This window comes from Plecotus auritus (genome assembly GCF_963455305.1).
Source record: "Plecotus auritus genome assembly, chromosome: 4".
Lineage (NCBI taxonomy): Eukaryota > Metazoa > Chordata > Mammalia > Chiroptera > Vespertilionidae > Plecotus > Plecotus auritus.
In genome coordinates this window covers 31753395-31765632 of record NC_137775.1, presented here as the reverse complement: position 1 = coordinate 31765632, position 12238 = coordinate 31753395, and the positions used below count along the sequence as shown (strand labels likewise).

At 41.2% G+C, this 12238-nt stretch overlaps 1 protein-coding gene across 3 annotated transcripts in view; it reads right to left on the bottom strand.

The window, feature by feature from the left end:
* UTRN (utrophin) overlaps positions 1 to 12238 on the bottom strand; it is a 479531-nt gene that overhangs the window by 283938 nt on the left and 183355 nt on the right. For all 3 annotated transcript variants that reach the window (XM_080663479.1, XM_080663480.1, XM_080663478.1), the window contains 6 exons: positions 10300 to 10479; positions 4512 to 4646; positions 2532 to 2681; positions 1429 to 1590; positions 881 to 1009; positions 96 to 269 (listed from right to left, as the gene is read on the bottom strand). In XM_080663479.1, the coding sequence (XP_080519605.1) occupies positions 96 to 269; positions 881 to 1009; positions 1429 to 1590; positions 2532 to 2681; positions 4512 to 4646; positions 10300 to 10479 (930 nt within the window). The remainder of the gene's footprint in view (positions 1 to 95; positions 270 to 880; positions 1010 to 1428; positions 1591 to 2531; positions 2682 to 4511; positions 4647 to 10299; positions 10480 to 12238) is intronic.

Here is a 12238-nt window from a genome sequence, read left to right as displayed (position 1 = left end):
AAATAAATATTGAACAAACCATGTACGTTATGCTAGATGAAGCCATATTTGCTGCTGGAAAACCCAGTGGACCCATTAACCACCAATGCCCTCACCATACACTTGTCCAGGTGGGTCTGGATGATATCAGGGTCCACATCCTTCACGTCCAGCACATGCAGTTCTGCTTTCACACCATCCAGCACACGCTTGCAGTCGAGCATGCGCTGTTCGAAGTTCGCAGGCTTCTGGAAAAGCTGGAACTTGGTGGACACCTCTCGAAGTTTTCTCTGTTTGAAGAAATGATAATAATAAGCAATTCACATCAGAATGATAATCTCTCTCAACAGATGGTATTAGTATAACACATGCTGCTAAAAAACTGTAAAAATAAAGCACAATAAAAGCATTCCATAAAGGAACTCAGCAAGGTTACCCAGGGTCATACATCACTTGACATTCAGTGTGTCAGTCTTAGATATAATAAAAGGCTAAACTGGCCTCGCTGAAATTAAAACTTCACTAATTTTCTCACCTATTTGAAAACTATAGTCAGGAAACTAGAACTCAAAGTGTTATTCATGAGCTCAGAGTGAAAGTCAATCTCGCATCCACCGCAAAGGACTGAGTGGTGCCTGGTGTATTAGCCGCAGAGAACTGACGGGGACTCTGCATTAGGGGAAAGACTTATCAACCTAACTTCGAAACCTAGCTTTCCATCTCTTCTCAACTCAACTACAGAATCACATTCGATATTGTCCACACATGCAACGATTTGTTTCTGCAGCTCTGCCTGTAATGCAATGCACCTGCAATGTGTCACTCGTCTTACTGTTCACATCAAAAAGAAAACCAAAGGCATCCAAGTAATCACTGCCCACACATCGCTCCCCCTCGTCACCTGCAGGACATCCATCTGACTTCCTCCTCTAGCAGTCCTGCCTTCCGGGGAGGTCGGAGGCTGAGAGCGCATGTTTCTTCGCAACTCTTCCAGCGTTAGCTCATGGGCAGAGATCTCTGCTTGAATTTTCTACAAAGAGATCAGAAGCAGGGAAGGATGTATTTTTTTTAAGTTCCATATAATCATATATTACATAAGAATATGCAGAGCCCTGTTCAAGTTTCAGTAAGTTTGCAGTATAATAAAAACGCAGACTACTGTATGTTGTGCACAAACTATGGTCTTTGCTTTTGTCATTTCTAATGTTCACTGCTTATTTATAAAAAGGAATTTTCCCAATTTCATAGCTAAGGAAGCTATCATTTACCAGATTTTACATAAAGACCAAGAGAACTCCAAAACCCACATGCTGCCCCAAAAGCAAGGTCACCCTTTCTCACGGACTGCCGGTTTGGGATGGCAGGAGGGGCTGGTGCTCTTGCAGGTGAGGAGGCGATTACTACACTTGCTCTTCTGACGACTCAAACACCTCAGATCCATGGCAGTACCTGAGCTTCCTGTGGAACTTGTAAGGCGTCTACCCTGTCCGTCAGGTAGGTTGTGAGCTGCTTGTCCAGCTCCAGTAAGCTCTCCTGCAAAACTTCAAGCATGTGATCAGTTTCCCGTAGGACGTGGAGTTGCTTTTCCAAAGAAATCTGCTTTCTCTCTGCCTACACAGGGGATAAAACGGAATCATTAGTCTCCGCAAACATAAATAGCTGAATATAAGAAAACCCTATGATCTGGCCGCCAAGAAAAGAAATACAGGCTCTAGGTCAAGACTTTGGTGAGCAGTATGAATAAATAACTAGCAATGATGACAATGAAAAGGTCCTTGTGGGATCTTACATATCTTGCAGTGAATTACTCGTTTTTACTTCTTTCTACATACAATGACAATCTGTAAAAAGGTAAAATTTCCTAAATAATATATTAAACAGAGAATTTCCCATTTACTATGAATTTAAGGTGTTTTTAGGAATCAGCAATAAGTTATAAACAAGGATATAAAATATAACAAATGTCTATCAGTAGAATGAACATATAAAGCTTTTTTCCAAAGCCTAAAACAAGTTCCATGTACATGTGTGTATACCACTACTTGCTGCACTTTTGAATCAAGATTGATTCTTTTCCCAATCTCAGCATCAACAGTTATTATTTAATATGTGTTTGAAAGCACTAATATCCATCTAACCCTCCTAGGGAAGAACAGTCTCCTTTCTCTACTTACTGATATGAGCATACACGTTGCAATTCATTCTGGATATGCATCTAAGACAGCTTGGCATTTTATCACAACAGCTTATGTCAAATTCTGCCTGCCCTAGTATTTCTAGGACAATATGAGTTATTCTTATATACAGCTATAATATAACTCAAAGGAAATGAAATGGTTCATAAATAGAAACCATCTCAAAGATAAGATTTTTTTTAATCATCAAGTTTTGCCTCCCTATAGAGCTGGGTTTACTCTTCCTCAGCTAGTATTTTAAAGCCTGCAACACCCCCGTTAATGTTGGTTACCAACTTTTTCCCTTGGTACAAGCTCTTGAAGTCAGCTCCGTCTCACAAACACCTAATCTATACTCATGCACGTCCCAGTTCTTACCAGGCGACTCAGTTCTTCATATCGACTGTTGAAAGCCTCCAGTTTCTCACTGATTATGTCATCAAGGACCCCTCCATCAATGAGAGTCTGGCCAAGTTCCTGGATCTGGGTGCGATTATCCGCTGGATGTCGCAAAACAGATTCTAGAGACTGGACAGGGAGAGGAGGGGGAAAATAATGCACTTAACTGAGGCAAAATGTATCAAGGATCCAAAAGTGTCCATTTTTTTTTAACAAGTAATTCCATTTTCTACCCAAGAAACAAGACGAGGACTAATTAATTTGCAAAAATATCCATAATGGTATTAAAAAATACATAAAATTGAGAACTCAGCATAAAAGATGATATATGACAATACAACTTCATAAATAATTTTAGTAATTATTAATTACATGGGAAAATGTTCATGGTGTGATACAAAGTTTGAAATCAGAAAACAATACTATAAAGCAAAATTATTTCAAACTGTTGATTATATTATGAAAAATAGGTACTCAGTTTTCTATAACATACAGAAAGCTAGGTACTATTTTGTATACACACTTTATATGTACATAAATCTAAGTAACCTTGGAGTTAAATATTATTTCATATTACAGATGGGAAAACTGAAGTTCAGAGAGCTTAAGTACTTCACCTACATACTGGTACATACGGTAAAAAGAAGAGCTAAGATTCCAATTTGACTCATGATTTCAAAGTCTTTGATCCAGTTATTATAATGTACTACCTTCCAGTGCGTGTGTTAAAAATAACAATAATTAGGAAGAGCCCTGCCCAGTGCTTTTCAGTGGTTAGAGGTCAGTTTGGGCACCGAAGGGTCGCGGTTCAATTCCTGGCCAGGGCACCTAGTTGGGTTGCAGGTTCACTCCTCGCCCACTCCCCTTGGGGCTCATGCAACAGGCAACTAGTCAATGTGTCTCTCTCACATTGATGTTTCTTTCTAGCTCTTTCTTTCTCTCCCCCCTGCCCCGCTTCCTTCCATTTTCTCTGAAAAGCAATGAAAAAAATATCCTCAGGTGAGGATTAACAAAAATAATAAGTAGGAAGAAATTTGCCAAAATGTTTAAAAGTATTTATCTTAGAGTTTGTTTTATACTTTTCTCCATTTTCCATATTTCTAGAACGCACGTTTTAATTCTCATGTTAGGAAAATATTCATTTTTAAATTAAGCTTTTCATTGTTTTCATGCACTTCACCTCTCACTCTGCTCCTTTATCTGAGAAGTGACATCTTTTCTCCAGCAGAGCATCCAGCTCCTGGGATTCAGGTACCACCTTTGACTTACTTCTGACCTTCAATCCAGTCATCCGCTTAATTACCATGTGTCCCTACAATTTCAAAAGCATACTTACCCTCTTCCTGGCCTCTTCCTCCTTTTTTTTTTTTTTTTTTAAAGCAGCTCTATTGTCTTCATATTTTATTTCATTTAAGAAACAGGTATTAAGTCATCGTGAAAGAAAAATCAGGTGCATGTCTTGGCCTCAAGGAATTCAAGTGGGGCCTAGAGACAAGCTCCTCGGACAGGATCCCACACTTCTCACTCTTCCCTTCCCACCCTGTCCTCCAACTTGTCACATCTGACGATAACATGGTAGGAGCCACTGTAAACACAGTCATTGCCGTGTCTTAGGAGCAAAAATAACTTCATGAAGAAACAAGAGAGCAATTGTCCTAATAACATAAGGCAGAGTTCCATCCAGGGACTGGTAAAAAGAAGCAGGAAAATCACTGCAGTGCTTTCCTGATGTCTACAATACGCTAATTAACAAACAAGCACCCACCTCGGGGACTGAGTTAGTGGGTCACCATTAATCTAAATATAAAGGATGGTACAAACACTTCAAGCAATGGAAGGCAACACTGAAAGCTGCTGAGGGAGAAAATGCCCTGCTGGTGTAAGGCAGAATGTTCCTCATCTTAATACTCATTTGGCTTCCCTGCAACAAGAAATACCACGGAGAACGCAGGCGCCCACCTCCAGGGCCTCGTTGACAGCGTCTGCCTTCTCCGGCAGGGCCTCTGTGCTCCTCATCCGCTCTTCGAGAGTGTTCAGCCAGCTGGTCTCAAGGTCCAAATAGTGAAGAAGTTCAAGCCAACAAGACCAGACCTCCTAGAGCAGGCAAGGAGGAAGGTGCATTAGACAAGCAGCCATTTAGAGATGCGTGCATCTCCAGCGCTACATATTCTCTCCACTCAACAACCACTGCATTTAGATAGGAGCATAGGTGGAGACCCAGAAACTGATGAAATTGGAATTTCAAATAAATGAAATAAAACCTCATTCTTTACTAAATCACATTGGACCAATTGGAGGGAGACGGGAGGCAAAGAGGAGCGAGCTGCCTCATTCTTTACAGGAAAATAAATTCCAAGGAACTGGTTAAAAGTCAAAAATAAATTATTTAACTAGTAGCAAAAAAAAGTATTTTATTGGTTTGCTTTTAAACTAGAAAGGTAAAAGCACTCATAATCGCAACACTTTTTAACAATTATACAGAAAACTGGAATTCCGTGGGTCCATCCTATTCCAACTCAGAGCTAATGGATGTAACAATTCGAAGACAAGAGGAGAAACTGTCCAGAGATGGAAGACGCTGACGACGCCTTGCCACGCTAGCAGTCAGCAGCTGTGCATCGCAGCAGGTTGCCCAGGACCAAACCAGAGAGGGTTGGCATTGCCACCATGTGCCCACCATCCAGATATCATTGCTGACATGTACACATAAGGAACTGTTTAACATTGAAACGGGGACTCAGAACTGTTGGACATTGAAATTGGGACTCAAACATTTTTTGTTATTATATGTTTATTTCTAGTCTGCAGAGGCAGGATTTTTTAAAGGAAAGAAATGGGGGAAAAATAGATACAGAGGCAAAGAAGCATTGAACAGACTGTCAAACTACAGCAGGAAGGCAGGGGAGGTTGGGGGGTGGGCTGTAAGAGATCAACCGAAGGACTTGTGACTTGTACGCATGCATATAAGCATAACCAATGGATACAAGACACTGGCGGGGGATTGGGGGGGGGGGCAGGTAAAGGCATGTACTGGGGGGTAGGGGAGGCCGGGGGGAGGTCAATGGGGAAAAAAAAAAAGGAGACATATGTACTACTATTTGTAATACTTCAAACAATAAAAAAAACAAAAACAATTTGCTGTATACTCTTTCCAACTGTTTTCTAAATTCATATGAACATGTCTATATATGCAAAGAACCATATTTTGCCCAAAATGGAGCTATACTAACTGTATTAATGCAATCACTATTCCCCAATTCCTATGAGGGGTTTCCGGGGGATAAATTTATACCCCCCACTTCCTAGGAGAAAATTACGGGAGGGACAGCCCCTTCCCCACAGAAGAGGAGCCTATTGGACTGATAAATGTGGGAAAGAGAGTTCCACGTGGAGCCTCCCGGTTGGTTTTCTTTTGGATCCACTGACTGAGAGAAGGCACGTTCCAGCCTGCACTCCGAATGAGTTGTGTTTACCGGGTCAGGGGGCAGCAACTTTTTCCATGAAAGGCCAGACAGTAAATATTTTAAGTTTCACAAGCCACATCTGGCCCCTGCCACAGATCCTTATGTTTATTTTGTGTGTGTGTTGGTTTGTTGTTAATAACCCTTTAAAAATGAAAAACATACAAACTATTGTTAGCTCACAGGCCACAGTGGAAGAGACACAAGCCAGATTTGACCCTCAGGTTGCAATTTGCCAGCCCTTGGGTAAGACTAAAAGAGAAAAGGTGTGTCTGGTCCCCCAGATTTCTACAGGTGGAAAGCAGCAGAGACATCTACTCAGCTGCAACTGCAAGCAGAGCCCATTTTCTTATGGGAAAGGAAAAATGAGCAGCATTCCCAGGAAACAGAACTGGTCCCTAATCAAGTACCAGTCCCGCCCCTGGTGTAGGGGCCCTGGCCAGATTTCAGAAGGACTATTATTACAATTCAGAGTCACTATTAACAGTGACTGCTATTTACCTTCCACGGCCCCCACTTTTTTTAATGGAGTGCCGCTGAGGTTTTCCTATGCCTAGCTCACCTTTGAATGTGAGTATATGGGGTGCGATAACTTATCTTTCTAATGGGCACGTCACCAGATTGAATGGTGCCACACCTGCACCTAAAGAAATTGTCCTGAGAGTCACATTTGTTTAGACCTGATGCAGGGTTTCGAGCTTGATGCTGTACTGGATAAGCCTTAGGGAGTCCCTGGGACAGTGTAAGTGCATTGTGCATGTGGGAGGACTGTCACTAATGTATGACCAGAGGATGAACTGTGGTGGATTAACGATGGCCACAGTTTTTTTGCCTTTACTCCCGTTAAGTGGTGAAATTCTCTTCTCCTGCCCTGGAACGTGGGTTGGCCTTGTGACTTGCTTAGACCAAAAGAATGTTACAGATGTGACACTGTGTCAAATTGCAGCCAAGCCTTTAAGAGGACTGGGAGCTCCCGCTTTCTCCCTCTGAAAAGCCAGCTGCCATGTGGTAGAGAAGCTGTGAAACTGGGAGACCCCGTGGAGAGAGGCCTGGGGGATGAGAGGCCACTGTGAATGTCCCCGCTGAGCCCCCAGTCGAATGCAGCCACCTGAGTGAGCTAGTCATGGACCACATAGAGCAGGAAGCCACCCCACTGAGACACCTCAAACACAGAACCAGGAGAAATAATAAGTGGCTGTTTTAAATGTCACTACGTTTTGGGGAGATTGTTGCATAGAAATTGATAACTGAGACATAAGTGGGTGTATAGATTACCAATATAAAAACATGGTTGGGAAGAATATACACCAACTTCTGGATGATGATTACTTCAAGAGAGATATGAGATGGGACAGAAAAGAAGAAAACAGATTCCACAATACTAATGTACTTTATTTTAAAAATGAGATCTGGGAAAATATGTCAAAAAGTTAACATTAGTTATAGTGAAAAGATGTATTAATAGTATTACCTCTACTCTTCTGTAAGTCTGAACTAGTTCCTGATTTCATATCTTTTTAAGGAGTCTAAAAATAATCAAGGTGATACATTTAGATTCCACTAAGAAGGGCATTCTCACTCTAATTTACAAATTTGGTCTATTGCTGCCCAATATTCATTCTTTGGTAATCACTGACATAATTTTAAAATAGTTTTTACTTTTAAGCCCCTTTTTTCTTCTTTTTCATTTACCATTTTAAAAATATCAAGGCCTTATCTTTTCTCTTTTACCTATATCTTTTTTTTTTTTTTTGCATTTTTCCTTCTCTTCTCTCAAACTAATTTCAAAGTAATTATAAAAGTAATTCTCAAAGCAATTCCAAACCCTCATTCCTTATTTTAAAACTAGAGGCCCGGTGCACAAAATTCGTGCACGGGGTGGGGGGTGTCCCTCAGGCCAGCCTGCACCCTCTCCAATCTGGGACCCCTTGAGGGATGTCCGACCGCCCATTTAGGCCCGATCCCACTGGGATCGGGCCTAAACGGGCGGTCGGACATTCCTCTCATAATCCAGGACTGCTGGCTCCCAACTGTCCTCCCTTGCAGGCCTTGTCCCCTGCAACTGCCCTCCCCTGCAGGCCTGGTCCCCCCCAACTGCCCTCCCCTCCAGTCCTGGTCCCCCCCCAACTGCCCTCCCCTGCAGGCCTGGTCCCCCCTAACTGCTCTCCCCTGCAGGCCTGGTTCCCCCCAATTGCCCTCCCCTGCAGGCCTGATCCCCCCCAACTGCCCTCCCCTATAGGCCTGGTCCCCCCAACTGCCCTCCCCTGCTGACCTGGTCTCCCCCAACTGCCCTCCTCTGCTGGCCTGGTCACCCCTAACTGCCCTCCTTGCTGACCTGATCACCCACAACTGCCCTTCCCTGCAGGCCTGGTCCCCCCCCCAATGCCCTCCACTGCAGGCCTTGTCCCCCCCCCAACTGCCCTCCTCTGCTGGCCTGGTCACCCCTAACTGCCCTCCCTGCTGGCCTGATCACCCACAACTGCCCTCCCCTGCAGGCTTGGTCCCCCAACTGCCTTCCTCTGCAGGCCCCCCAACTGTCCTCCACTGCAGGCCTGGCCCCTCCCGACTGCTCTCCCCTGCAGGCCTGGTCCCCCCCAACTGCCTCCCCTCCAGTCCTGGTCCCCCCCAACTGCCCTCCTCTGCCAGCCTGGTCACCCCTAACTGCCCTCCCTGTTTGCCTGATTGCCCACAACTGCCCTCCCATGCAGGCCTGGTTCCCCCTCAACTGCCCTTCTCTGCCGGCCTGGTCACTCCCAACTGCCCTCCTCTGCTGGCCTGGTCACCCCTAACTTCCCACAACTGCCCTCCCCTGCATGCCATCTTATGCTGGCCATCTTGTGGCAGCCATCTTGTGTCTACATGGGGGCAGCCATCTTTGACCACATGGGGGCGGCTATCTTGTGTCTTGGTATGAGGGTCAATTTGCATATTACTCTTTTATTAGATAGGATTGTCACCTCTGGATCATAAAGACAGCTTGAAGAAATGACACAATACATGGTGGTCTTTTGTTAGCCTGGGATGATTTGGGGACTCCATTCATTATGTAGCCCAGGCGGCATGGCTCAGTGGTTGAGCATCAACCTATGAACCAGGAGGTTACCGTTTGATTCCAGGTAAGGGCATTGTGGGCTCAATCCGCAGTGTGGGGCATACAGGAGGCAGCGATTGATAATTCTCTCTCATCACTGATGACTCTCTCTTTCTCTCCCTCTCTCTCCCACTTCTGCTCTGAAATCAATTAAAAATTTTTTTTAATTTAAAAATATATATATAATGAGTTGTTATTTTGGCTAGAAATAAAAGGAAAAGAAAAAAGAGCAAAATCAGGGGTGGTTATGACAGAGAAGAAAACATGCATCAAACTGTAGTAAAGTTCAATTCCAATATCATTCACTAGGATTTAAGGTTAGGCATGCATAACACTATATGTTCTGTTTACAGAATTTTAATTTCTCAAATGAGTAACCTCCTGTATTTTACATTACATAATATGTTAATATTAAAGAGTGAGGTTTTGAGTTGTAGCTTTCTTATTAACTAGTCTCAATTATCCATGTTTATCTTTACCACAAAATAGTTTCAGAACAAGCAAGTAATGGTTGAGTTCAGTTTAAATATTATAGTTGTGCTGTTTACCATTTTAGGATATACTTCAATATGATCGTTTATTTGAGGTTGAGCTGAATTTAAATTGAAGTGCTCCTAAACTATTTTAATGACATAAAAGTCACACTAATATAGAAACAAGTAAGAAAGAACTCAATTTTATATTAAATAAAAAAACAAAACTCATAGAATCATCTGCATCTTAAACCCAATGCCCAGTCAATTACCAGCATATTCAAGTTCTACCTCCTCTACTTCCTTTCAGGTGATTCTAACTGTAGATGCCAATCTAAATAAAAAAAATTAAAAACCTCCATTTCTGTCTGTGCACTAAGCAGGAAAAACAAAACAAAAGAGATGTTCACAGTATACTGTTCTAGAATCTATAGAATCTGCCTATGGATCATATGTGATAAGAAAACCTTCATTTCAAATATAAAAAAATGTAAAGTCTAAAGATGTTAAATGACTTTCCCATGAACCTTAATTGAGGGTAGATCTTGGTCTCCTATATTTTTTTATCCCTGCTTCGTTTTATTAACCTATTAACTAAGAACTATTTTCCCTTATGATCCAGTGTTTGGGAAAAAAATCAAGTTTTTTTCCAAGAAATGGAAATGGGCAGTACATTACAAAGTTTTAATCTCAGAAACACATCACTGAAAAAAATTGCATACCTCAAGTGTGTGGCACTTTCCTCGAATTCTGTTGCAAAGAAGTTGGTAATTCTCAAGCTCAACATTCAGCTCAGATGTCAATTCCTGGCCACTAGAGGGCACCTTTTTAGCCAATAACTTGATGTTGTCCTTCAGAATCTTCACTCGCACCTCCTTCTGCAGCACATCCTCTTTCGCCCTCTGTTCCAGGGAAGGATAGAAATGAAAATCTTCCCCCTTTCTCACTAACCAATGTCTTTCTTTTTCCTAAAATAACTAAACCAAAATTAAAACATCTATATGATTTCAACTACCTAATTTAGAACACTATTTAGGTAATCACTACAGAGACTGCTTTTGAAAAAATAAAATAATTAAATTAAATTAAATTAAATTAAATTAAATTAAATTCTAACTATAAATTCTCACTCATTATATGCCCCAATGAAAACAGTCCCACATAAACATTTTCATTTAATAACAGGCAGGCAACGTTAACACCGAAGTCATCCTTACGTTATGTTTACTGACATTAAATATTTTCAAAGTCTGGGCCCATGATAAGATTCCAAGTGAATTAATTTTAATTGGCCACTAGAGTTCTGAACATTAGACTGAAATAAATAAATGGTCACAAATTTGAGATGCACCATGGTAGATGTGTCCTTTAAAAATTATGCAAATATATTTTTCTGTCTGTGACATCAGTATATCTAGCCTTCTGATACTGAACAGCATTTCCAAGATGATAAAGTTATACTAGGAAAATCTGATCTAGAAATATTTCTCTCCTGACTCCCATTCTGCACTTAGGGTAGTCTCACTTTCAGGAAAATCAACCAAAAACAGCTTTATATTTTCTTGTTCTGCTTTCTTTACTTCTTAATGGTTTTAAACTTTCATAGGTTGGATAAAATAAATAAGTGTAGTGGTTTTTAAAATTCAAATGGTTGTTTGGAAAAATAAAAATAAATAGAATGTTGCCCAATCGAGGGTGTTAAATCTCATTTTTCTAAACTCTCATCCCTAGAAACTTAAATAAACCACAGAACTACAATGCCAGTACTGTAAAGAGAATAAATGAAATAAGATGGTTCTTAACGTAGTAGGCTACATTTAAAATACCTTATATACTGAATATTTTTAAAGCTTTAAAAAAAAAAGCTGCACTAGCCCAGCTGGCGTGGCTCAGTGGTTCTGTGCTGACCAATGAACGAGGAGGTCAAGGTTCGATTCTCAGTCAGTTCACATGCCTGGGTTTCGGGCTCAATCTTCAGTGTGGGGCATGCAGGAGGTAGCTGATCAATGGTTCTCTCTCATCATTGATGTTTCTTTCTCTCTTTCCCTCTCCCTTCCTCTCTGAAATCAATAAATATATATATATTTTTAAAAAGCTACACTAAAAATTATGCTTCTGTGAAAATACAAGGACAATAAAAGTTCTTTGTCATATATAATAATGCATGGATTAAATCTAATCCTTTTTAAAATATACTTTTATTAATTTCAGAGAGGGAGAGAGAGATAGAAACATCAATAATGAGAGAGAATTATTGATTCGCTGCCTCCTGCAAGACCCCTACGGGGGATCAAGCCTGCAACTTGGGCATGTGCCCTGACCTGGAACTGAACCGTGACCTCCTGGTTCACAGGTTGACACTCAACCATTGAGTCACACAAGTTGGGCAAAATCTAATACTTTTTAAAGAACATCTGCACAGAGATTTTTGCTTTAGTTACACTTTTAGGCAAGTTAACTTTGGCCTAAAACATTCAATGTGTTGCTTAATCTTATTTTTTAAAATAGCCTTTAATCACTATCTCCTTTGGCTTGGACACTGAAGGAGACTTGAAGTGAGGTTAGAAATTTGGGAATGATGCCCAGTTCTTTTATCATATTAAGAAGGAAAAAAAAAAAGAGTGTTCAAGACTATTGACATAGGAATATAAGTTCACGGAA